We start from the raw sequence: 24,422 nt of genomic DNA, 5'->3' as shown, positions 1-24,422 counted from the left end.
ATATATCTTATATTTTTAATATTATCGTGTAAATATTATTAAAAGAATATATTAGTAATAACGAAAGTTTAACGTTAATTTCTAATTATTTTAACGTTAGTTATCGAAAATAAATAATAATGAAGAAATAAGTGTTAGTTTTAATGTTATGTTATGTTTTATAATAAGTTATTTGTTTTATTTTTATAATTTTAAAAATATAAACTTTTAAAATAAGTGAATTATTATTAAAAGGTATTAACTTTAAAAAACGAAATAATCCAACTAATAAAAATTATAATAAAATGAAACTCTTTAATAATAAATATTTATTCTATTTTATTTTAATATAATTAAATAAACTTATTAAGTTATATTTTAAATTCTTACATTAATTAAAACTATACATATAATATAATTAAAATTACTTTAAAAGTATAAAGCTAATTTTATATAACTTTACTTTTAACTTTCTTATATATTTTTAAAATATATAAATAATATAATAAAAAGGTTATTTATTATAATAATTAAAGACGAAATAAGGAAAATTTAATATTTTTAATTATTTTTATTAACTTATTTTAATAAGAAAATATCTTTAAAAGTTTAATTACTATTATAAACAAGGTTTAAAAATTAATCACTAGTCTTTCTATTATTTATAATTAAGACTAAGACTAAGTTAATCTAACTAAGCCTAAGACTAATATTATTTAATCTTAATCAGGGATTTTATAATTAATTTAATTATTATTTAAAGCACTAACTAATTAATATTAGTCTTAATTAATCTTAGTTAATCTTTAATCTAACTAATAACTAAAAGGAAAATAAACTTTTATTAAAATTAAAAGATAAGTTAAATATATTAAATAAATTTAATATAAATACAAATATTACTTAATCTATTAATAAAGGTTATATTAATAATTTTCTTTTATTTAGAAAAGTTAAACTTACGTTTAAATAAAAGTATTATTATTAAAGAAATGTAATATTAATATCGATATTATTTAATCTATATAATAAAGCGTAAGTTAATAATTATCTTTAATAAAACAATTTATACTTACTCTTATTTTATTTTTAAAAACGATAAAAAGATAAAAAGATAAAAAGATAAAAAGATAAAAAGATAAAAAGATAAAAAGATAAAAAGATAAAAAGATAAACTATAAATAATTAAATATTAAATATTAAATACCAAGTATAAAGTATTAAATATTAAGTAATTAATAAAAAGAAAAGAAACTAGAATTTTAAAAGGGGATATTATGTCTTTTGTAAATAGTGAATTTATAATATTAGAAAAATCTTAAGTTTTATATTAAATATCCGATTTTATTAATTATGGCTCGCCGATATTTAGCAATTCCGGCTACTTTAGCTTTTATCGAACGTGTATTTTTAATTTCCGGGTTAATTATTTCTAAAACAAGAAATTAATTAAATCTTAACACAATTAAATGGTTAACCTGGTTAAAAAGTTGGAAAATAAAATTAATCGAGGAAATATAAAAGATTATATAAGAAAAAGAAGAGCTTAAAAACTTAGAAATATAATATTAATAAAAAGCTTGTTTATTTCTTTTCTTTAAATTATTTCCTTATTTTCTTTTCCTCTTTATATATTTAAACTTTTAAATTAATTATAGTAATTTATCTTATTATTTAATAATTATAATTAATTAAAGTATATTTTATATAAAATATAAACTATACATTTTTATTATTAGTCATTAGTTTAATCATAACTAAGATTAAGACTAAGTTAATTAATATTAATTATATGAGTAACTAATTAATTTAGTCTTAATCACGGATTTTTTAACTAAGTTAATCTAATTAAAACTAAACCTAATTTAGTCTTAGTCTTAGTCTTAATCTTAGTCACCTTTAGTCTAATTAATTCTAAACCCTAATAATTAAAGATATTTAACATTTTAAGGGTTAAGTTATTTATATTAACTACTTATTATCTTTAAATAAATAAAGTCTCCGAAAGAAAAATTTAAATTATAAAAGTAATTATTTATTATTATTATATTATAAACGGAAATACTTTTAATGTTATAATATAATTTAAATAATAATTTAATGAATATTCTTAATATAAACTTTCATAAAATAATTATAAGATTTAAACTTCGCTCGGCTTTACACGTAATTATTATAAAAAAGGGTATAAAAGTATAATTAAAAGCTTTTAATATTCTTAACGTAAATTATAATATCAAGGTTATTATCTTATATTAATATTATTAATAAATACGTTAAAAACTAATATAATAATAAAGGTTATTATTCATTTAATAATATAAAGATAAAATAATTATTAAAGAGGGCGGGACTTTTTAAGTCGAGAAAGTAATCGGGTAATAAGTATATACATTAAACTTGTTTAATATTTAAAAGGTTTATTTTATTATATTAATCGCTTACTTTTTTAAGTTATTATAAAAGGAAGACTTATATAAAAGGGAGACTTGAAAAGCTAAATTAATAAAATATAACGTAAAAAGCGTACTTATTTATAAAGTTAAAAGAGTAATTAAATACCGTGTTAAATAAAATAAAGTAAACTTATATTTTTCTTTATTTATTTATTAAAGAGATTACATATTAAAGGATAATAACTAAGTAACGGTTAATAAATTAATTTAAAGTATAAATACTTTAATTATTAAATATTTTCTTCGAAACCACTTAAATTAAAAGATTAAATATAAAAATACAAAACATTAATATATAATAAAGCGAGAGAAAAAGGTTTATTAATAATATCGCTTTATATAATATTATTATTATATATAAAGGGTAATATTTTAATCGAAAACGCTTTACATCTCTATATTTTTACATTATACGTATTATATTTATTATAAATATATTATAATAATTATTATTATTATTTATGCTTTATATTTATATAGATATTTGTTAGGCTAGACTAACACATGGCTGGCCCTAAGCCAGCCATGGCATTGGCGTGAGGCCAGCCATAGCTTTGGCTAGGCCAATACCATAGATAGGTTGTTAGACATGCTTTATACAACACTCTTCTCTGACCACACGTTGGCCGTACTAACATGCCTAACAATATTTAAGAGATATAATTGTTAATAAAGAAGCGCTAAGTATTATAAATATATTATATTAAAGAAGGGCTTAAAATTAAGCTTATTTAGTTTAATATAAATAAATCTTTTCTAACTTTAATAATTATTATTAATTATCTTTTTTATTATTTTTACCTTTTTTGTTAAACTTTTAAATTATTTTATAATATACATTTAAGCCTTTAATAAATGTATTGTTAGTTTAAAAAAATTTATTATTCATTTAAGTAAATATTTTTATATATTCTTTATTTAGCGTTTATCGTCGAATTTAATAACTTTATTATTAACTTAAATATTTAATATAACGGAAAGATAAAAGTATAACTTATAATATTAGTTATTAATAACATTATATATATATATATATTACTTATTAATCTAGAATATAAAATATATAATAATTAATTTTACTTTTAAAAAAGTTAAAGTTATTAATTATTTTATTAATAATAAGCGATTTATTATATAAGGTTATATAAATTAAAAAAAAAAGCTAAGAATGCTTTTCTTAATAATAAAAGTATAATAAATAATAAATTACTAAAAGTAATAAAACCGAAGTAATAAAGGCTTTTTTATTATATTATAAAATAATTATTAATATTATTACATTTAATAAAAAGAAAGTTATAATTTTCGAAGTATATATTAAAGATAATATTAATTATTATAAATAAATTATTAAATTATAATTATAATTAATTTATCGATATAAATAAAGTTATACTTAATATTATTAAAGAAAAAGCTTATATTTAAATTAATAATAATATCGTTTTATTTTAAAAACCTTATTATTATATTTATAAGTTTTATAAAAGACGAGTAAAGTTAAAAATAATAACTTTGAATAATTTTATTAAAAGTGTTAAAAATCGCCTTAATAAAGTTAATATCATTAAGTTAATAAAAGTATTATTTAACTACTTTATATTAGTTAAAGTAAGTATTCTTATAATTATATATTATAACTTTAAACCCCGTTTTAACGGTTTTATTAATAGGTTTTTTATTATATTTAAGAAAACTAACTTTATAATATATATAATAAGTTTAAACTTAAATATTAAAATAAATATAATATTTAATAATATTTAAAATTCACTAATAATGTTAATAAATAAATCAAATAAATAAGTCGTAAAAAATAAACGAGTTCGTAAAGTTAACGGAAATAAAGTTACTTTTAATAATATAAATGTCGAAAAGCTTAACGCTATATATAAAGGACTTAAGATTATTTATTATAAACTCGTTTAAGCTTATAAAGATTTTAAAAAGTAATATATTAAAGATATTAAAAAGTTTATAAATATTATTAATATTATTATTAACATTATTAATTTTATAAACAACTTATAAATAATTTAAAGAAATTGTTTTCCACTTTAATAATAAAAATAAAAATAAAGGAATTTTCTTTTTTAATATCTTTAAACTTAAAAAGATTATTATTAAGATTTAATTTATAAGCTTAAATTTTAATTATTTTATAAAGTGTTTAAAATTTTTATTATATTTAATAACTCTTTTATTATTCTTAATATAATATTTATTTATAAAATTATTATTCTTAATAATAAGCTTTTTAACGGCGAAAAGCTTTATATAAAGTTTAAAAGATTAATTAACGAGGTTAATAATAATATAACTAATAAAAAGATTAAAGTTATTAAGAAAGCTATTAAAAAAAGATAAAAAGTTAATACTAATAAAGTATAATAAACTTATTATTATAATTAATAACTTAAGCGTTTTATAAATAATATTATCTTATACTTTTATTATTAGTTTTTATAACTTAATATTATTTATATTTATACTTTTATATAAACTTTAATTATTATATTAAAAATGTTAACGCTTTATAAAATAATCGATAATATAAAGCTTTAAATAAAAAAGCGTTAAAGAAAGAAAATATATAATTATCTTTTAATTTTAATTTTAAAAAAATTACTTATAATTATTTCATTTAAATTTAAGCTTTTAAAAAAAAATTATTAATATAACGCGTTTAATATTATCTTAGTTAAATACTCGTTATAACTTTATAAAAGTAATGAAAAACTTAATTTAAATAAAGTTATTAATTAAATAGTTATTATATTTAAGTAAATTAATATTTTAAAAAGAAAAATATACTTATTATAAAAATATAAACTTTTATTAAATAAATAAAAAGGTCTTATAAAGTTAAGAAATATTATAATTATTAAGTGTTTTTATATAATATATAATTAATTAATTATTAATTAAAAAAGTAAGTTAAAAATTTATTATAACTTAATAAAAGTAATAAAATATTTAAAATAAATAAAGTTGTTGTTATTATTATTATTATTATTATTATTATTATTATTATTATTATTATTATTATTATTATTATTATTATTATTATTATTACTATTATTATTATTATTATTATTATTATTATTATTATTATTATTATTATTATTATTATTATTATTATTATTATTATTATTATTATTATTTATTTATTTATTATTATTATTATATAAAAAATTTTTTTTACTTTATTAATTAAAACTTTTAAATAATTTTAAATTTTATAAATTTAATTATAATAATTCATTTCATTTCAAACTTATGTAATTTAATTATAAAGTAATTAACTATGTTCACGACGTGCTTACCACTTTTCGTTTTAGAAACGGAACGTTCTAAACTTATCAAGGGTCGATAGGAAATGGATCCCGCGGGCGCCGTCCACTACTCCGCACCCACAGTTAATGGCTTAAGACTTAAGGAGACGATGTCAGTCCTAAAAGAGAACCTTACGACAGAGCCAATCACGATCGTGCATTTTATCAAGTCGAATATCACTGCCTTCGAACGCCATCAGACAATGAAATATATTTGCTCGGCAGACATCCCAGATCTCCGCCAGATTACACAACCTTAGTCTAGTACTTGCATATTATGACCTCTCAATTCGCGAATTCAGTGCGCCGGTATTTAGCGCAACGGAAAACACGAGCCCGCTGTACTTGTGCCAAGATCTCGGCGGCCTTTCCACAGTTGACAATTCGTATGTCCTCTGTTAGCTAATTTGAACCCGTGTCTGTACACTCGAATTGAGCTCAGAGTCCTTAGGTATAAAAGCACATCTTCGCCCAGAAACAAGTCATCTTCGACCTCATAGATTCTTTGGTTCAAGTTTGTTTCAGGGTCTATGATGCACTGGACTTTGTGCATAGTTTACTGCAGGATATCAGAGCCATCACATCTAAGGCTGATATAACGTGTATTCCCTAAAGTTGTATTCATTATTTACATTCCAAATCCTCCAGTAATTTAACACGATTTCGATGTCTACAGAAAAGGAGACGAGGCACCCGCCTCTCTCGACCAGCCCCAACCTTCCGAATCATGCGGATATACTAAACGGGAAAAGCAGTGGTTCCAGCGCAGGATCCTACATGGTAAGCCCTCTACGTGTTCCAAGGCTGGTGTCGCATGTACAAAGTAAAGTGTTTTTACTGACACAACCGCCAGCGCATTTTCAAATTTACACAGCCCGTGGATATACTCCTCGAGAGTATAGCATTCGTGGCCGCAGCTTCTTCTGGCGTTGCATTGGCTATTGTCAACCTAGTACTCGGTGGATTCATTACCGTTCTCACTAACTTCGTAGCCGGCCAGAGCACCGCTTCCCAGTTTATGAGCGACGTTTCGACTTACTGCTTATACTTCATTTATATTGGCGTAGGCCGCTTGGTTCTCGTGTATGTTTACACAACCCTATCTACATATTGCGCATATAGGATCGTCCGCAACATTAGACAGCAATTTTTTAAGGCAGCTTTGGCGCAAGAGATCGCCTTTTTTGATTATGGTTCTGGAGGTTCCATCTCAAGTTCGTACCTTCCCCGTTCTCCCTTGACCCATTGTGCTTCGCTGAATTACCGACGGGGCCACCCCACGGAAGCATGTCTAAGGTTGATGCTCTGGGGATATGTTACTGACTTCAAAACGCGTAGTGCAGGCAACAACAAACGGAAATCTGATACATTCTGGCATCGCAGAAAAGCTGGGATTGTGCGTTCAATCTGCTGTGACATTTGTCGCAGCATTCGTTGTCGCCTTCGTGAGTCAGTGGAAACTCACACTCATTTTGATATGGTATGGGACACCCTCACCTGCCACTTAGTTAGAGGTGGAAGAGAACAACTACAACATAGGTCTCAGACTAACGCTGATGGTTCATACTTACAGGCTAGCTCCAGCACTTATCGTGTTGATGGGTTTCATTGCTACAGCGGAAGCGAAGCTCGAAACCAGTATGCTAGAATTATACGCTCAAGGTGGCGCGTTTGCCGAGAGCATCCTGTCCACACCAAGAACAGTTCATGCATTTAGTATCCGGGAACGACTTGTAGCCCGATATGACGACTTTCTTCAAAGAGCAAAAGATTTGGGTGACCAAAAAAGCCCGCTTTTTGGACTTATGTTTAGCATTGAATACTTCCTCATCTATGCTGGCATGAGTTTGGCCTTCTGGCAGGGAATTAAGATGGCAGCAAACGAGGAGGTGCCCTCACTGGGAACGGTCTTCACGTACGTCTGAACTGTTGTGTCGATTGTTTCACGAATCACTGAAATGTTCACAGAGTCTTGATGTCTGTAATCGTTGCCACAATATCGGTAACCATGGTTGCACCATACACGATATCCTTCGGGCGCGCCGCAACAGCGGCACACCAACTCTTTTCTCTGATCGATAGAAAATCGCAGATTGACCCATTCAACCCATCTGGTGAAAAGCCAGCCACAACTCAAGGAGTTCTGGACATACATAATGTCACGTTCAGTTACCCGACTCGGCCCGATTCCATCATTCTGAACGGATTCTCCCTGCACATTCCCGCAGGGAAAGTGACAGCACTTGTGGTAAGCCAGGATCATTACCTGACTTCCACCATGATATACTGACCGCAGGATAGGGAGCGAGCGGCTCCGGGAAGAGTACCATTGTCGGATTGCTTGAACGTTGGTATCAGCCATCGTCGGGCACTATAAAGCTAGATGGAATGCCCATCGAAGACCTAAACCTTAACTGGCTACGCACGAACATCCGAATGGTTCAACAGGAGCCGGTTTTATTCAACGGCACAATATTTGACAACATTGCTTATGGTTTGGTCGGGACACAATGGGAGAATGAGCCCCGGGCCACGCAGTTGAATGAGGTGACAAAGGCAGCGCAGTTTGCTTTTGCCCACGACTTCATCGTGGACTTGCCTCAAGGCTACGATACTCGCATAGGTGAACGTGGTGGACTTCTTTCCGGTGGCCAAAAACAGCGTGTTGCTATCGCCCGCAGTATTGTGTCTAACCCCAAAGTGCTGCTATTGGATGAAGCAACAAGTGCCTTAGACCCTCAAGCCGAAGGTATCGTGCAAGGGGCTCTCGACAACGTGTCCAAGGATCGTACTACTATAGTGATCGCTCACAAGCTTACCACTGTCAGGGATGCTGATAATATCGTCGTGATGGCTCAGGGGTGTATTCTAGAGCAAGGTACTCACGACGAACTTTTAGCCTCAGCCGGAGCCTATTCTCGCTTGGTTGCAGCTCAGAGTATTGCGACAACGGCGGGCAGAGACGATTCAGAGGAGAGATCAGAATCCGAAGACGAGCACGACACGGATGACCTGATATCCAATAAGACCTTGACGCAACACTCCACCACGCAAAATCACGAGCTCGCGCTTCTCAGCGAGCGCGATAGCTACGACCACGTAAAGCATGCGGGGTTGATTTCAACGGTTTTCGGGTTGATACAACGGACTCCAGAACTCAAGTGGCAGTATTTGATAATATTTGTAGCATGCTTGACGGCATGTAAGTCTCCACCATAAACTGCACGCTCTGCAAGCCGATTATTGATTCTAGCCAGCTGCTGTGTATCCTGGCCAAGCTCTTATACTTGCCAATGTCATGGATGTATTCCAGCTAGAAACTGATGCGATGCAAAGTCGCGGAAACTTCTACGCATTGATGTTTTTAGTCCTGAGTATTGGCTGTCTAATATGTTACTTTGTCATGGGCTGGACTACCAATATCGTGGCGCAGACGATGAACAAGAAGTTCAGAACGACGATTCTTAATAGTATGCTCCGTCAAGATATTCAATTCTTTGACCGCCCTGAGAACACGACCGGTGCTCTTACCAGTCGACTCGACTCAAACCCCCAGGCAATACTTGAGCTCATGAGCTTCAATATGGGGCTCATTCTGATTAACATATTCAACGTTGTAGGATCTAGCATCCTTGCGATTGCGGTGTCGTGGAAACTCGGCCTGGTAGGTGTCTTTGCTGGGCTTCCGCCGATGCTGTTCGCAGGTTATGCAAGAATTCGGCTCGAAACACGTATGGATGCGGGCAATTCCAAACGGTTTTCAGGTAGTGCGGCCATCGCGTCTGAGTCCATCACATCCATTCGGACCGTGTCAAGTCTTGCTATTGAGCATACTATGTTGGACCGGTATAGCGAAGAACTAGGCCATGCTATGCGCCAATCCATCTCACCTCTTGCGCACATGATGTTCTGGTTCTCCTTTACCCAGTCTATCGAATATTTCATCCTTGCGCTGGGATTCTGGTACGGCTGCAAGCTGGTATCGCAGGGCGAGGTGACGTTCTATGAATTCTTTGTCTCCTTCATGGGCACTTTCTTTTCCGGGCAGGCTGCTAGCCAGATGTTCGCGTATGTATCACTTCTTCTTTCAATTTTAATTTTTTGTCATGGGTTTAAAACTGACACGGCCTGCAGGTATACTAGCAGTAAGTCGAGGCCCAGTAGCCAGCGCACATTAACTTGCAACTTACAGATGCTCCAGGTATGACCAAAGGTAAAAGCGCTGCAAACTATCTGTTCTGGATCGAAGCTTTGCAGCCAACCATCCGCCCAGATACAGCAGAGAACCATAACCACCGCCCCACTAATGACATATCGTCAATCAAGCTCAACAAGGTCCAGTTTTCATATCCTCTACGCCCAGATGCCCGAGTCCTACGCGGCATCGAGCTAGACATCAAGCGTGGCGAGTTCGTTGCTTTCGTCGGGGCATCAGGTAAGCGTGTCGCAGCACCTTCTTCGTCCCAGCCAGACATTCCTTCCACTACCCCGGCGGTACCCTGAGCCATCCCCATTATCCTGCAATTAGAGCAATACTGACCCCGGGTTTGTGCATACAGGATGTGGCAAAAGCACAATGATTGCCATGCTAGAGCGTTTCTACGACCCAACCTCGGGCAACATCAAGGTGGATTCTGAGCCCCTTGTTGACATTAATCCAAGATTGTACCGACACCACGTAGCCCTCGTTCAGCAGGAACCCACACTTTACCAGGGCAGCATCCGCGAAAATATATTGCTAGGCAAGATATACGGAGACGGGAAGCACATCAATGACAAGAACCTCGCGAGTGACGCCGAAGTGGAGGAGGCTTTACGCGCTGCGAACGCATGGGATTTTGTCATGTCACTCCCGGAAGGTGTAGCGACACCATGTGGTATGAGTGGTTCCCAACTATCTGGCGGCCAGAGACAACGCATTGCAATTGCACGATCATTAATCCGCAAGCCCAACGTCCTGCTTCTGGACGAAGCCACATCGGCATTGGACACTGCATCCGAGAAAATTGTCCAGTCGGCTTTGGCAGAAGCCGCGGCATCAGGCGAGCGAATCACAATTGCGGTCGCTCATAGACTTAGCACGATCAAAGATGCGGATCGGATTTGCGTTTTCTACAACGGCAGAGTCATCGAGTCGGGCACTCATGACGAGTTATTGGCCTTCGGCAAAATGTACAAGAAGATGTGCCAAGCACAGAGCTTGGACAGGGGAGCGGCTTAATTATTTATGAGGATAGTCGCATACTGAAAACATGAATGCACATATTAAGTGTTTTCAACCTCATTCGTAATCCTACATAACCATGCCCACTGCCGCCATCGTTGCTACGAGAGCGTGGTCGAAGTTTATGCAGCATAGACAGCACAGCCGCAAAGACATGGACCCCATGTCTCCTACCCCTGCTCTGAGCGCACCCAGAATGCCGGGTTTTTAAGGACGGTTAGTCACTCAATGTATTGGTAATCCGTACTCTGAACAAACGCTATCACCACGGAGGGATATCGGCTAGATATTTCAGTGTGGATTTCCCCCACTCCATGTAATTTTATCATGCAACTTGCTTATACTCATACCTTTTAGTAGCTGGTTTTAGGTGCAGGAGGGGAGGCGCACATTAGAAAGTCAAGGTCAAGTCGGGACCGATTCACTGTGTGGATCCACCTCGAGACGGACTGAGAACTATCTATCCGTTGGGGCCAAATGATAAAGATTGGCTTTACTGACTCATTTTGGGCAGCCAACAACAAGCGTTCTTATTCACACACTTTTATTCGCCTCAAATCTCCGACGGGCCCAAGCTTCTTAACCTTCCAAAGACACCAGTGACGATGATCTACACATACTATGTGGATATAGGTGCAAACTCAACACCGTGGACCGCGGGCGATTAGAAATCAAAAGCGTTTTCCTGTAAGCTCCGTTAACTCCTTTTTTCGCTTTTCCTGCTACTGATCCGAACGGCTTGAATAGGATGTCTTACTAAAATACCGAGCGTTGGTGGTAGCTGGGGCGTTATCGCCTAACCTTGTGTAGCAAACCGCTACAGTAGCTGCTACCAACAAACGTGATCGCATACTCTGTAGTTTTGACCTGCTGTGACATCACTGTGATGCCCCGCAGCAATGGGCGAAGAATTGTCCGTGACTACAGTCCACTACCTAATGCAGCACTATTTAAGGGCTCTCCGCTGTCCAGAATATCAAGTCGATCGTAAACACTGACTATAGAAATATGCCCTTGGGACTTCAGCATATCTGGAACGTAATGTGAGTCAAGGACATGAAACCTTGTTTTGCAGTTGGCTGTTATTACCACCAGACTATATCCTCTCACTACCATGTGGGGCAGTACGCTCGACAACGATGCGCTTCGGCGCACTGATTCCGGCGTGCAAACACACCAATGGCACCGTGATATGCTTCGTTCTGACCCGGCCGTACATTCACCAGCTGGCCAGGTTCAACATGCTGGTCACAGAGGTTCTGATTCTCCTGAACGAGGCAACGAAGGAACTTGGGGTGAGCAAGATGTTGGAGGGTTTAATGAGCAGATTGCAGTACAGGAGTACGAAGCCCTCAGGAACAATCTGCTTCAACTTCACAGGACGAGGACCGCGGGCTCACAACCCGCTCAAACTGCTATCGAACCGGGCACGAGAAGTCGAGGAGAAGCCCTGCGCGATCATACAAGGTCAGATGCGACCGATGTAGCAACCACAACTTCAGGCAGCCAGAGCACCACGGACGTTGCTCCGAGCGCACACGACGATAAAGACTTTCAATTGGCCGATTTTATGCGTGAAGGGTACTTTGAGAAACGATCCGGCTCTGGATCTGCGAAGAAAGTTGGCATAATATACAAGAATCTTACCGTAAAGGGTACCGGGGCTGCAACATCCTTCGTTCGTACTGTTCCGGATGCAATACTGGGTACATTTGGTCCCGATCTGTACCGTCTTTTATGTCGTGCTATACCTTCCATCAAATTTGGTCAGACAGAGACTCGTACTCTACTTCGTGGGTTCAGCGGCTGTGTGCGGGATGGTGAGATGATGTTGGTCTTGGGACGTCCTGGTATGCAACTCTCAAAGTTCCCCTTTACCCTTCCGATCTATTTATTCATTGTCTTGCGAGATGGCATGAAACTGTATTTTCCCCAGTCCAGTACAGTCATACTGATCTCTGATTGTCGCATAGGTGCCGGATGTAGTACGTTTCTGAAAGCCGTGAGCAATGACACCAAATCATATGCGTCGGTAGACGGGGAGATCTCTTACGGTGGCATACCGCGTAGCAAACAAGAAAACATGTACCGAGGCGAGGTTAATTACAATGGCGAGGATGATATCCATTTTGCACCTCTCAGTGTCTGGCAGACCCTGACGTTTGCTCTCATGAACAAGACTAAGAAGCACGCCCAGCAAGATATCCCCATTATCGCAACTGCGCTTATGAAGATGTTTGGAATCAGTCACACCAAATACACACAAGTCGGCGACGAGTATACGCGAGGCGTTTCCGGAGGCGAACGTAAACGCGTGTCGATCGCTGAAACTCTGGCGTCAAAATCAACGGTAATGACCTGGGACAATTCCACTCGTGGTCTTGACGCATCAACTGCGTTGGACTATGCCCGATCACTCCGTATCATGACAGACGTCAGCAACCGCACGACTCTCGTAACGCTATACCAGGCTGGCGAGGGAATCTACGAGCTCATGGATAAGGTACTCGTCATCGACCAGGGGCGTGAGATATTCTCGGGCCCAACCAAAGATGCGAAACAATACTTTGTTGATCTTGGGTACGAATGCCCGGAACGACAGACCACCGCAGATTTCTTAACCGCGGTCACAGATCCCAACGAACGACGCTTCAGACCCGGCTTCAAGGATAGGGCGCCGAGAACACCGGATGAATTGGAGAAGGCCTTTCGTGGTTCTCGTCACTACAAGCAACTTTTGGATGACATTGAGAGCTATGAGAGTCACTTACACCGTACTGGTTTCGATGACGCCAAACGCTTTGAGGGCGCTGTCCAAGAATCAAAATCGAAAACTGTGCGAAAGAAGTCTCCATACACCGTGTCATTTATTAGACAAGTTTTGGCTTGTACGGAACGCGAATTCTGGCTTCTCTTCGGCGACAAAACAACTCTTTGGACCAAACTCTTCATCATTATCTCCAACGGTCTCATCGTCGGCTCTATCTTCCATGGCCAACCCCTGTCAACTGATGGCGCCTTTACTCGTGGCGGCGCCCTCTTCTTCTCGATTCTCTTTCTTGGCTGGCTGCAACTTTCCGAGCTCATGAAAGCAGTGTCCGGCCGCGCGGTTGTTGCGCGCCATAAAGATTACGCCTTTTATAGGCCATCAGCTGTTGCAGTTGCACGAGTGATACAAGACTTTCCTGTCATAGCTGTGCAAGTCTGTATATTCGGAGTTATTATGTACTTCATGACCAGCCTTGACGTTGACGCTGGCAAATTCTGGATCTATAGTAAGTCATTCCAAGTAAATCACTTTCATACCTCGTATAGTATATCCCTGTAACGTGACTTTCCTATCGGACCCAAAACCTCCCAGCCATTAAATTTGCTTTTTGACATACTAACTCTGGAAAAATGCAGTGCTATTTGTCTATGTTACAACGATAAACCTTACCAGTCTGTACCGCATGTTCGCTAGCCTGTCCCCGGAAATCGATACAGCAGTGCGCTTTTCCGGTATTGCGCTCAATCTACTCGTCATTTACACCGGATATGTGATCCCGAAAACGCAATTACTGTCGAACTATATTTGGTTCGGGTGGCTGGTAAGTTGCTATACTCTACCAAGTGTGGAAATTGAGCACTAGCTTGTTTGCAGGCACATGGGCCATGAGATATGCTAACCAACGTTTTCACAGTACTGGGTCAACCCCGTTTCGTACAGTTTTGAAGGTGTCATATCCAATGAATTCTCAGGTCGAACCATGCAATGCGCTGCAAGTCAGCTCGTTCCTCAGGGGCCAGGCGTGCAGTCTGGGTATCAGGGATGCGCTATCAGCGGTGCTGATATCAATGCCCATTCAGTTTCTGGTGACGCTTACCTGTCATCTTCTTTTGGCTATAGCCGTTCGAACTTGTGGCGTAATCTCGGCGTGGTAATTGCTTTCACCGTACTATATCTTGTCATCACGTTGATTGCCACGGAGTTGTTCAGTTTCGCTGCGAGCGGGGGCGGAGCGTTGATATTCAAAAAGACGCGAAGAGCAAAGAGTCAAGCGAAGAAAGCAGGTTCACCCATGGATGACGAGGAGAAGACTGGTGGTGAAGATGGGGACAGAAGCAATGACTCTTCGACCAGCAAACTAGGCGATTCACCAGGCACAGGCGATAATGAGAACCGAGCTCTGGCGCAATTGACCAAGAGCGAGTCGATCTTTACCTGGAGGGACGTTGAGTATACGGTGCCCTACCTCGGTGGCGAGCGAAAGCTACTGAACAAGGTCAACGGATACGCTAAGCCAGGTCTAATGGTAGCCCTGATGGGGGCATCAGGTGCAGGAAAAACTACACTATTGAACACACTTTCTCAGCGACAGAGCACCGGTGTCGTTTCTGGTGAGATGTTCGTTGACGGAAGGCCGCTTCCTCCTGACTTCCAGCGAAACACTGGTTTCTGTCTACAGGGTGATCTCCATGACGGCACACAGACTATTCGTGAAGCTATCGAGTTCTCTGCAATTCTACGACAAGATCCCTCGATTCCCCGGTCAGAGAAACTAGCTTATGTTGACAACATCATTGACCTCCTTGAGCTCAATGACCTCCAAGACGCTATTATTTCATCGCTCGGTGTGGAACAACGAAAGAGGCTTACAATTGGTGTGGAACTGGCTGCGAAGCCTTCTCTACTATTGTTCCTCGATGAGCCAACATCCGGACTGGATTCTCAATCCGCCTACTCTATAGTTCGTTTTCTCAAAAAGTTGAGCCAGGCTGGGCAAGCCATTGTCTGTACTATCCATCAACCAAGCTCTGTACTTATTCAGCAATTCGATATGGTCCTTGCATTGAATCCTGGCGGCAACACGTTCTACTTCGGTCCGATCGGCGAAAGCGGTAAAGATGTCATCAAATACTTTGCTGATCGGGGAGCCGCCTGCCCGCCAAAAAAGAACGTCGCAGAGTTCATTCTTGAGACGGCGGCTCGGCCTCACAAGAAGCCCGATGGAACTAAAGTCGACTGGAATGACGAGTGGCTCAACAGTGAGCAGGCTCAAGCGGTGATTGAGGAGATTGATGGCTTGAAACGAACTAGGAGCAGGGCTTCACAGCCTGGCAAGGTTACAAAGCAACAGGAACGTGAATTTGCTGCACCTGTTTGGGTTCAGACGGCCGAGCTCACAAAGCGTATGTTCAAGCAATACTGGCGCGACCCCTCGTATCTTTACGGCAAGTTCTTCACTTCTGTGATCATGGGTATCTTCAACGGCTTCACATTTTGGCAGCTTGGATATTCGATTCAAGACATGCAAAATCGTATGTTTACGAGCTTCTTGATCATTACAATCCCTGCCACCGTTGTCAATGCTGTGGTCCCCAAGTTCTTTGGCAATATGGCACTCTGGCAGGCTCGCGAGTACCCCTCTCGTATCTACGGATGGGTTGCCTTCTGCACTGCCAACGTTGTGGCGGAGATACCTGCCGCGATTGTATCGGGGTTTCTATATTGGGTGCTCTGGTATTGGCCTACCGGACTCCCTCAAGAAAGCTCAGTCTCTGGGTATGCATTCTTGATGACCATTCTCTTCTTCCTGTTCATGAACAGTTGGGGTCAATGGATATGTGCCTTTGCACCTAGCTTCACTGTGATCTCGAATGTCAGTTTTGCCTACTCTGTCCCTCGTTCCCTTCCTTCTCCCAACTAGTGAAATACGAGCAATGTTCAACTCCAGTACTAATTACCGCAATAGGTGTTGCCGTTCTTCTTCGTCATGTTTGGCTTGTTTAACGGCGTCGTTCGGCCGTACTCTTCGCTACCGGTTTTCTGGCGTTACTGGATGTATTGGGTCAATCCGTCCACGTACTGGATTGGAGGCATGCTGGCCGCAACGCTTGATGGCGTTCCTGTCCGCTGTGCCGAGTCAGAGACTGCACGCTTCGACGCGCCGCCTGGTCAGACATGCCAGGCTTATGCGGGTGCATTTGCCGAGAGCGCTGGTGGATACTTGTTGAACCCAGATGCCATTAGCGGGTGCATGTACTGCCCGTACAGTGTTGGAAACCAATACCTCAGTACCCTCAATATCGATGCGAGTCATAAATGGAGGAATTTCGGCATATTTATGGCTTTCTGTATCTCCAACTGGGCCCTGGTATACTTTTTTATCTATACCGTGCGCGTCCGGGGATGGAGTTTCGGGCTAGGCTACGTTTTTGGCGGTTTGGGCAAGCTGGTGGGCTTGTTGAAAAAGCCCTTCAAGAGAGCACAGGAGAAAGATCAGGAATGAATGGACTGTGTAGGGGGCTGCCCATAGAATATCAGCCGTAATAGGCGTGCGGTGTGCATTGGACTCCTTGAGAACGTTGGTCTCGGAGGGACTTGTTTACAAAGAGGAGGCAGCACGCAAGCGCCGTAACAGATGGTTAGACCACGTTGGAGTATGAAACCTCCATGTAGTTGTTCGTGCTGAGAGTATTTTTCATGTATGGCTAGATTACCTTGTATCGTTTATATAATTTGATAACTGTACAGTGTAGACTGGTACGAACAGGAGCGCAAAAAGAGCCACAAGGGTATGATAAGTAAAGCATTGTGTGTACATTGACCAATCTTTTCGTGTATTTGGTAGGGCTAATCTAGATGGATATTTGTAAAGCCAACCTGGCTGATCTAAATCGTGGGGCTCCAAGTGAGTATTATACTAGGTGTCGTGTTATAAGTCAGAGTAACTAAGTATTAACAACTCCTAGGCACGTATATGCGTTTCCATGCTCAATAACATAGCGGTGTCTAGCTACATCTGTACAGCCTGCAAAATGTATTTCAGATTGTTCTTTCATACTATGTGAATAAGGACGTTTTCCACGGCGGAAAGAATTAGTACCTCATACATCAACTTTCCCCCCATCGAGCAAGATTATGCAGGGTAGATTCACAAGGTACTCTAAATACACTTCGATAAATCCTACATGAGCTTTGTTTGGCGTTATTAAGCAATAAATTGAAAGACGTGTTGATGAGATATGATCTGGAAGCAAAATATGCCAAAAACATACAGCACCGGGTATTCCCCAGTCGTCACAGACCTGAGTACTAATCCAGCGGTATAAGGGATGATCTATGTGCTTTGGTGCTGCTCATTATGGGCAACTTCGTCTTAAAAAATGTAGGCACCACACCCAACATCTGACATAAGCTTATACGGCCCGTTCAAATTGTGCATCTTAAACGGATAACGACGGGACCCAAACAATTTCACGTTTTTTCACATTATCCCGCATTAGCTCACCGTCTTAAAATCCTCCTGGCTAAGTCCCAAACCTGGCCAGTCATATTTGCGTACATTATAATAACCCCTGAATTTACGGCACGATTTTTGGCAAGGCACACTATTACATTCTTAACGTCCGACGAGGCATATATAAAGGTAGCCTTTATTATTGCTTAGGGTGCATATCATTACCTAGGGTCAAACTTAGGCATCTAAGCTATATAAGACATAAGGCTCAATAAATATTGCTGCTACCTGCTAATGCCAACATCCATAACTACCAATCCACAACTGTAATAGACTGCAGTATATGCCTTCCCTAGCCCGCTATTGCGCAAAGTATTTATTCCTCTTTTAGTAAGTAATCTATGCGGTTACTTATGTGCGAAATCAAAGCTCGGACGACTGCACGGATTCTGCTATTGATATTTGGAGATCGGGATAATAATTGGACCTTAGCGGACTATCTATTATGAAGTGAGGCCAGGGCAGAACGGTAAGGTAGTTATTTATATATCGAGATAGCATAAGGATGGAAGCTTAGGGCGTGCCTCGCACAGCCTGCGAAATCCTGCAACTTTGCCATTGTAGCATAGTCTTCTATACTTTCAAGCTCCGATTCAACATTAGGGTATCCTACTGGACTATAGATTTAGGTGATTGAGGCAGTGACATACACACATAACCACAACCACACGCATCCTGCGAATGACAAGCGGGCAAAGAACACTGAGGCGCACTGTAGCCTGGCATGGTTGTCCGCAATCAGGAATTTTGCCGACAGTATTGACCCATATTTCAAGATCATTGAGATATTCGTGTCTTCTAACCCTGGATATGCTGCCATTTTCTGGGGATCACTCGCCGTGTTTTAAAGGCGAGTCCATGAGTTGCCTGTTTCCTATGCGGATTGGGACTCTATCCGGTACAGCTGCAACAAACTAACTATTGGATTAGTTGGCGGGTGACTACAGTAGTTTCCTCGAGAAACTAGTCGACATGCTGTCAACAATCACTGACGCCCTTCCCCAATATGGCGAGTTGATCAAGCTTTGGTCCGATAAGAGTCATGCAAGTCATGATCCAGCGGATACCAACATCCACAAGGTCCTTCAACACATCGGCGAGGTATACCAAGATATTTTCCAAATTTTACACTTCGCGGCTCGTGTGTTCACGAAATCTGATGGGAGTATGTAGGACGCTTGGCTTCATTGGATTTTGTCCCTGCTATATTGACACGATATATGAGAGAGAAAACCCGTTGTCGTTGTCGAAACTAGTATCTGGAAGCCCTTTGAGTCACCGTCCAATGATACGCTTCGGCGAATGGCAGGGCATCGGCGCTTCATTCTCGAGCAACTAGTAATATGGCATGCTAGTGACCTCACGCAGGACATGACAAGAGCTGCGGCAGACCGTGAAATTCATAGTGCCGAATTCAACGACGCAGCAGAAGAACGTCAATTGGCCGAGACGGAGCGTGCCCTGACGAGGAAGGAACGGGAACGTTACCTCGAGAACAAGAGACTTCCCAAAGATATTCAGGAAATGATTCGTTCTCTAAGTAACAGCCGGAAAGGTATGTCAGATCGATCTTTCGACCACACAACCGCTGACCAGAGCTGCGCAACCAATCAGAGGAAATTGTTACAAGAATACTCTAGTGGCTCGCTGCGCCAAATCATACCAGCAATTTTGAGAACGCCATTAATCTTCAAGTCGAGGGCACCGCCTTGTGGTTCCTCGAGAATCCGAGCTACATCAACTGGAAGGGGTGCAAATCAGAGGCTCTACCTACAAAGACCCAATTTGGGGGCAGTGCTTTATGGGCACAAGGTGTGTAGCCTGGCAAAAAGGCGCCATACGATTTGACTGATATAGTTTCGTAGGAAACCCCGGGGCGGGCAAGACCGTAATTGCTGCGACTGTGATTAATGAGCCCATTGGCGAATACGCCACATCATCACGTTCTAACATATTTTACTACTTCTTTGATCATCAGTCCCCTTCTAGTCGAAGATCAAGCGACGCATATGGCTCGATCCTCGCACAGTTGCTTTGGAAAGAACGCAGAAACCCTCAAATATAGGATCGTTTCACTTTCATTGCCAATGTGAAAGGCCAGGGTCAGCTTGTTGCACCTGGAATCGTGCTCGTTGATCTTCTGCATTTATACCTCACGGAGGACATAGTACTAGTCCTTGATGGCATCGATGAATGCGATGACAGCGACTCAATTATTCATTCTCTCGACAGAGTGTCCAGAAGTCTCCCTAGGCTCCGTCTAATGTTGTTCAGCCGAGTTAACGTCCCAGCTCTCAAGCTTTTCGCTACCAACAAAACAAAGATATACCATGTCCAAGAGCCGAATATCGCCCGACATTCGCCATTTCTCTATGGAAGAGTTCGAGAACATGTTAGAACGGCGCATCTTGCCACTTTCACGCACCAGTTAGCTGGACGCACTTGCTGACCAACTTTGCAACGGTGCGGCTGGCATGTTCCTCTGGGCACGGTTAACGACGCGTTGTCTTCGATCGGCCTATCTAACAAAAGAAAGCCGACTTGACATAATTCATAGAGTGAATGTTCCCGAGGGGCTAGACAAGATGTATGAAATAATCGCCATTCTCATACGTGAATGGGGAACAATACCTGCCAGTCTTGCTTCCAGTATTCTGACATGGCTTGCATTTGCCGTCGTTCCCCTCTCAACCCCCCAGCTACGCCAAGCCAATGCAGCCCAAGGCAACGCACCACAAACGTTCCTGTCAGGCGACATCTCTGAATTTGAAGAGTTTGTTGTCATGGCGTGTGCTGGGCTCGTCAAACCTTCCCGACTTGTCTAATTCTGGGTGGCCAAAGGGAGAGCCAACCATTCGATTTATACATTTGTCCCCGCAGGAGTTGATCACAAGTCAATCATCCATCCAGAACCCGCAATCAATTACTGTCAAAGGACGACCAAGCGAATCAATCGAATGTCAAGGATTGCGCACTTGGACAAATGACCCTCAGATCATGTTGGCTGGCAGGGTCTAGAAACGTCTCTGCTACGATGGACTGAGAACAGAAGTCTTCCAAGGACTTATTCCTAGTCCTACAGTAGCGAATATGGTGGTGGCCGTTAGCTGTTTACAACAGCTCCTTTATTTCACACCGGCTCAGCCCCTATCTGGCGCTTTTGGGAAGCGTGCTTTTGAAAAGTCTGTGGACGAGAACCACTGCTTCACGCTTTACGCCGCGGTTCACTGGTTCGGTCATATCGACGCATGTATGGAACCTGAGAAAGAAATGACATGCAAGACTTCTGTTCTCACGGACATCATCAAGACACCATCGACGTTTCTAGCTACGCCTCGGGTGCTCTCGGCATGGCTCGAAACCTTTTAGATCGCAAAGTCCCAAAGACAGGCGGTCGACTATTGTAATCCGCTTTTGAAAGTAGTTCATACTTGGGTCCACTCGATAATAAAGACGGGGTCGAAGAAGCACGATACGCGGCTCACAAAGCTTCGGGAGACTTATTTACGAGCTATCAAGTGATATAAACCAAATCATCAGCATTTGGGGTTCCCGACTAGAGGAATCCCCAGAAGTTATTTGGGACGAGATGACATATTTTGCGAGAACCCGATTTTTCTCCTCTCCGGAAAGCCTGAAAGCCTCAAAGCAAGAGCCTGAATCCCCTGGCCACCCCCATCTGTCCACAACTCCGGTGGCTCAAATGTCGAGAACGTCGTCCGATGGCCATATCAAGGGGGTTCTTAGCATCTGGGCACCTCGGTGAGTGATCAAAGGCTGAATTCGTGCTGAAGTCGTCGCCGTAATAACGCAATCAATCAGCAAAATCCATGATCGGAAGATATTCACACAGATTCGATGCATAGACCGAGACAGATACAAAAATGTCTGACCCCTCTGCGAGAATTGGCTTGCGACATATCTTGTCTAGTGGATAGATGCTCCCGATTCGCCCATTGCCAAGCTTGAGCTACCGCTTGACGCAGAAGAAATCCTGTTTCCATTGCTAAAGTACCTGGAATACCCTGACACGGATTGTATTGACTTACCCTTGGCTATTAGTTCTGACGCTATGTCATTCTGCATCCTGCAGCAGCTTTACACGATTCACCCGGGTAAGAGCGAAGCAAATCCTAAGATTTGGTCTAGACCATTGCGAATTAAGGGCCAGCATAGATCCGATTTCCTTTAGAAACCAAGGGAAATCGATGTCTCGTTAATATATTCATAACGTTCACTTCTCTCCCTCAGGCCAATATTTGGCTCTACACGAGATCTATAGAGAGTGTTACAATCCTTTGACATTTTCAATTATTCATACATCCTGGAAACAGGTCTTTCTGTTGAAAAGATCAGCAGTACCGAGATATTGTGTCGAGCGGACGAGGCTTCACATGTCAGATTTCACCCAACCTGGCCCATTTTGGTTTTTTATGTGCGGTTCCATGTGACTGTTATGGCTGGCATATGTACCGGAGACGTTCGAAGTTGACAGTCTCCTCCAGCCTGAGGAATATGGCTCCATCGCCGATGATGAAGCCCAACCCAGGGAGTTTTGGGAAAGAACAGAGACCCAGAACCGGGCAGAGCTTCCTCATCACATGCCTTCCAGAGATCAACTGGAAAGCAACTGCCGCTACAGCAGAAAGTTGCGCTGAGCGCTTTGTCTAGGACCTTTGCAAACCAAGGCCAGTCTACCGTAGATCCTACCCATACAGCTCGAAGCGACGACACAGACTCAGTCTCTGCTGCAACAGGTTCCGCAGTGAATAACATGACATCCTCGGCCCTCAAGTGGCTTTTCAAAGAAACGGTTAACAACTTCGCGGTTAATTTAAACTAGAAAGTCATACCGTATATGTAATATTGTATTCCAATGTTAGTTAAATGATTGTTTGGAGGGGAAAACGTCACCTACCAAAACTACTCGCCGTAGAGCTCTATAATACCCCATAGGGCTGGGAGCAAGGCATTTCCCGTGTAATCACATAGGTTAGTACCGTTGCCTCGGCCTGGTGGATGAATTTGTGTCACTGTGTTGCTGAGGTATTGGAGATCATTTCGGTAACCTCCTGCTGAATTCCACCAGTCCGTAGCAAATTGTTGTGGTGCCACGAACCTATGAGATGGTTGGAACGCGCTGTTTGCCTTACGAAGAGTATTTCAAGGGCACTTGTTTCCAATTTTCCTCATAGTGTGTTCTCCATACATATTGACTTTCTTAAGAACTAGAAGTGACATGTCTCATATGTCGATGATAACGTGCATTGTTAACACGATCGCATGATCAATCAAAGCCCCATTTTTAACGCTTCTATCGAGCTCCCATTTGTCTTCCGGCCTCTCTTCGTTCTGAAGCCTCCACCAGTCAGGGGGTATTCTGTTCATGTCGATAAGTCCGAAGCAGATGATCTTGGTGACTTTCTTCACATTATTGTCGGTGCGGAGGGGTAATTTTACGGGACATATTGCTAAACGTCTCACATGCCGTGCTATTCTCCCATTGTTTCTTAGCAAGTTCAAACAGCCTTGAGGCGCTGACGATTAGGCCTTCATAGTTACGAACAACGTTGTTTGCCCAGTCGCCCAAGGTAGGTGCAATTGTATGTCTCGGGAAGCCTGTCAGGAACAGTTCGTACAAGCTTCCAGTGATCTTGGAACTTGACATATGGTCTCCTAGATAAACTTTTTGGTTAAGCAGTGCGGGCGACAGTGGGAAACAGGAAGATATGACAAGTGTATGCGTTCCAGACCCATCCTAATGTTTCGTAGTATTGGAACTGGTTCAAACATCAAGATAAACTCTCAGCATCACCTTTTTTTTATGGAAATAATATAAGAATAGGCGGTGATGGTGCCTACTTTGCGCATAACGGAAGTGTAGCTGGCAGTGGTCAAGTATGGATCCATCCTGCTGGAAGCGGAGGTGGATGTGTCGAAAGTGGTCCCTTTGCCAAGTACGTAAAATACCTCTCCTTAGTTTTCCCTTTATCTTTTGGTACTATGATTATGTTTATTATAAGAGCTAATGATCTTCTAGTAGTCCCTCCGATGATGATAACTTACCGAAGGACTACTCACTTCGGTACCAGGTAAGTAGATGGGAAAAAATATATCATGGTTTTAAAATTGAAATTGAGCTACT

General features: G+C 40.0%; 3 protein-coding genes across 3 annotated transcripts; all 3 read left to right on the top strand.

The window, feature by feature from the left end:
- The first annotated feature begins 6,277 nt into the window (after window positions 1–6,277).
- Window positions 6,278–11,248, top strand: BKA67DRAFT_613171 (P-loop containing nucleoside triphosphate hydrolase protein). Its single transcript, XM_046105405.1, has 9 exons — window positions 6,278–6,550; window positions 6,624–6,984; window positions 7,109–7,250; window positions 7,344–7,685; window positions 7,739–8,018; window positions 8,072–8,972; window positions 9,028–9,873; window positions 9,972–10,205; window positions 10,330–11,248. Exons 1-9 carry the CDS (start codon window positions 6,437–6,439, stop codon window positions 10,989–10,991), a joined length of 3,882 nt encoding a protein of 1,293 aa, XP_045953029.1. The 5' UTR covers window positions 6,278–6,436; the 3' UTR covers window positions 10,992–11,248.
- An 860-nt stretch (window positions 11,249–12,108) lies between these two features.
- Window positions 12,109–17,266, top strand: BKA67DRAFT_525788 (ABC-2 type transporter-domain-containing protein; the record flags this gene model as incomplete). Its single annotated transcript, XM_046098692.1, has 5 exons — window positions 12,109–12,844; window positions 12,968–14,269; window positions 14,400–14,584; window positions 14,678–16,636; window positions 16,730–17,266. 5 exons carry the CDS (start codon window positions 12,109–12,111, stop codon window positions 17,264–17,266), a joined length of 4,719 nt encoding a protein of 1,572 aa, XP_045953028.1.
- Window positions 17,267–19,249: 1,983 nt separating this feature from the next.
- BKA67DRAFT_664345 (uncharacterized protein) lies at window positions 19,250–20,342 on the top strand (the record flags this gene model as incomplete). The annotated part of the gene is made up of 4 exons (XM_046108362.1): window positions 19,250–19,442; window positions 19,503–19,832; window positions 19,973–20,089; window positions 20,143–20,342. 4 exons carry the CDS (start codon window positions 19,250–19,252, stop codon window positions 20,340–20,342), a joined length of 840 nt encoding a protein of 279 aa, XP_045953027.1.
- Between the last annotated feature and the right edge of the window lie 4,080 nt (window positions 20,343–24,422).

This window comes from Truncatella angustata (genome assembly GCF_020726525.1).
Source record: "Truncatella angustata strain MPI-SDFR-AT-0073 chromosome Unknown BKA67scaffold_10, whole genome shotgun sequence".
NCBI lineage: Eukaryota > Fungi > Ascomycota > Sordariomycetes > Amphisphaeriales > Sporocadaceae > Truncatella > Truncatella angustata.
This window is presented reverse-complemented; position numbering and strand designations above follow the sequence as displayed.

Excerpts from the sequence above, each read along its gene's own strand:
- BKA67DRAFT_613171 (XM_046105405.1), top strand. The coding sequence starts at position 6,437 with ATGTCTACAGAAAAGGAGACGAGGCACCCGCCTCTCTCGACCAGCCCC. Across the intron at positions 9,874-9,971 it reads TCTTTCAATTTTAATTTTTT|GTATGACCAAAGGTAAAAGC; the intron begins GTCATGGGTTTA and ends CAGATGCTCCAG. Across the intron at positions 10,206-10,329 it reads TGCTTTCGTCGGGGCATCAG|GATGTGGCAAAAGCACAATG; the intron begins GTAAGCGTGTCG and ends TTGTGCATACAG.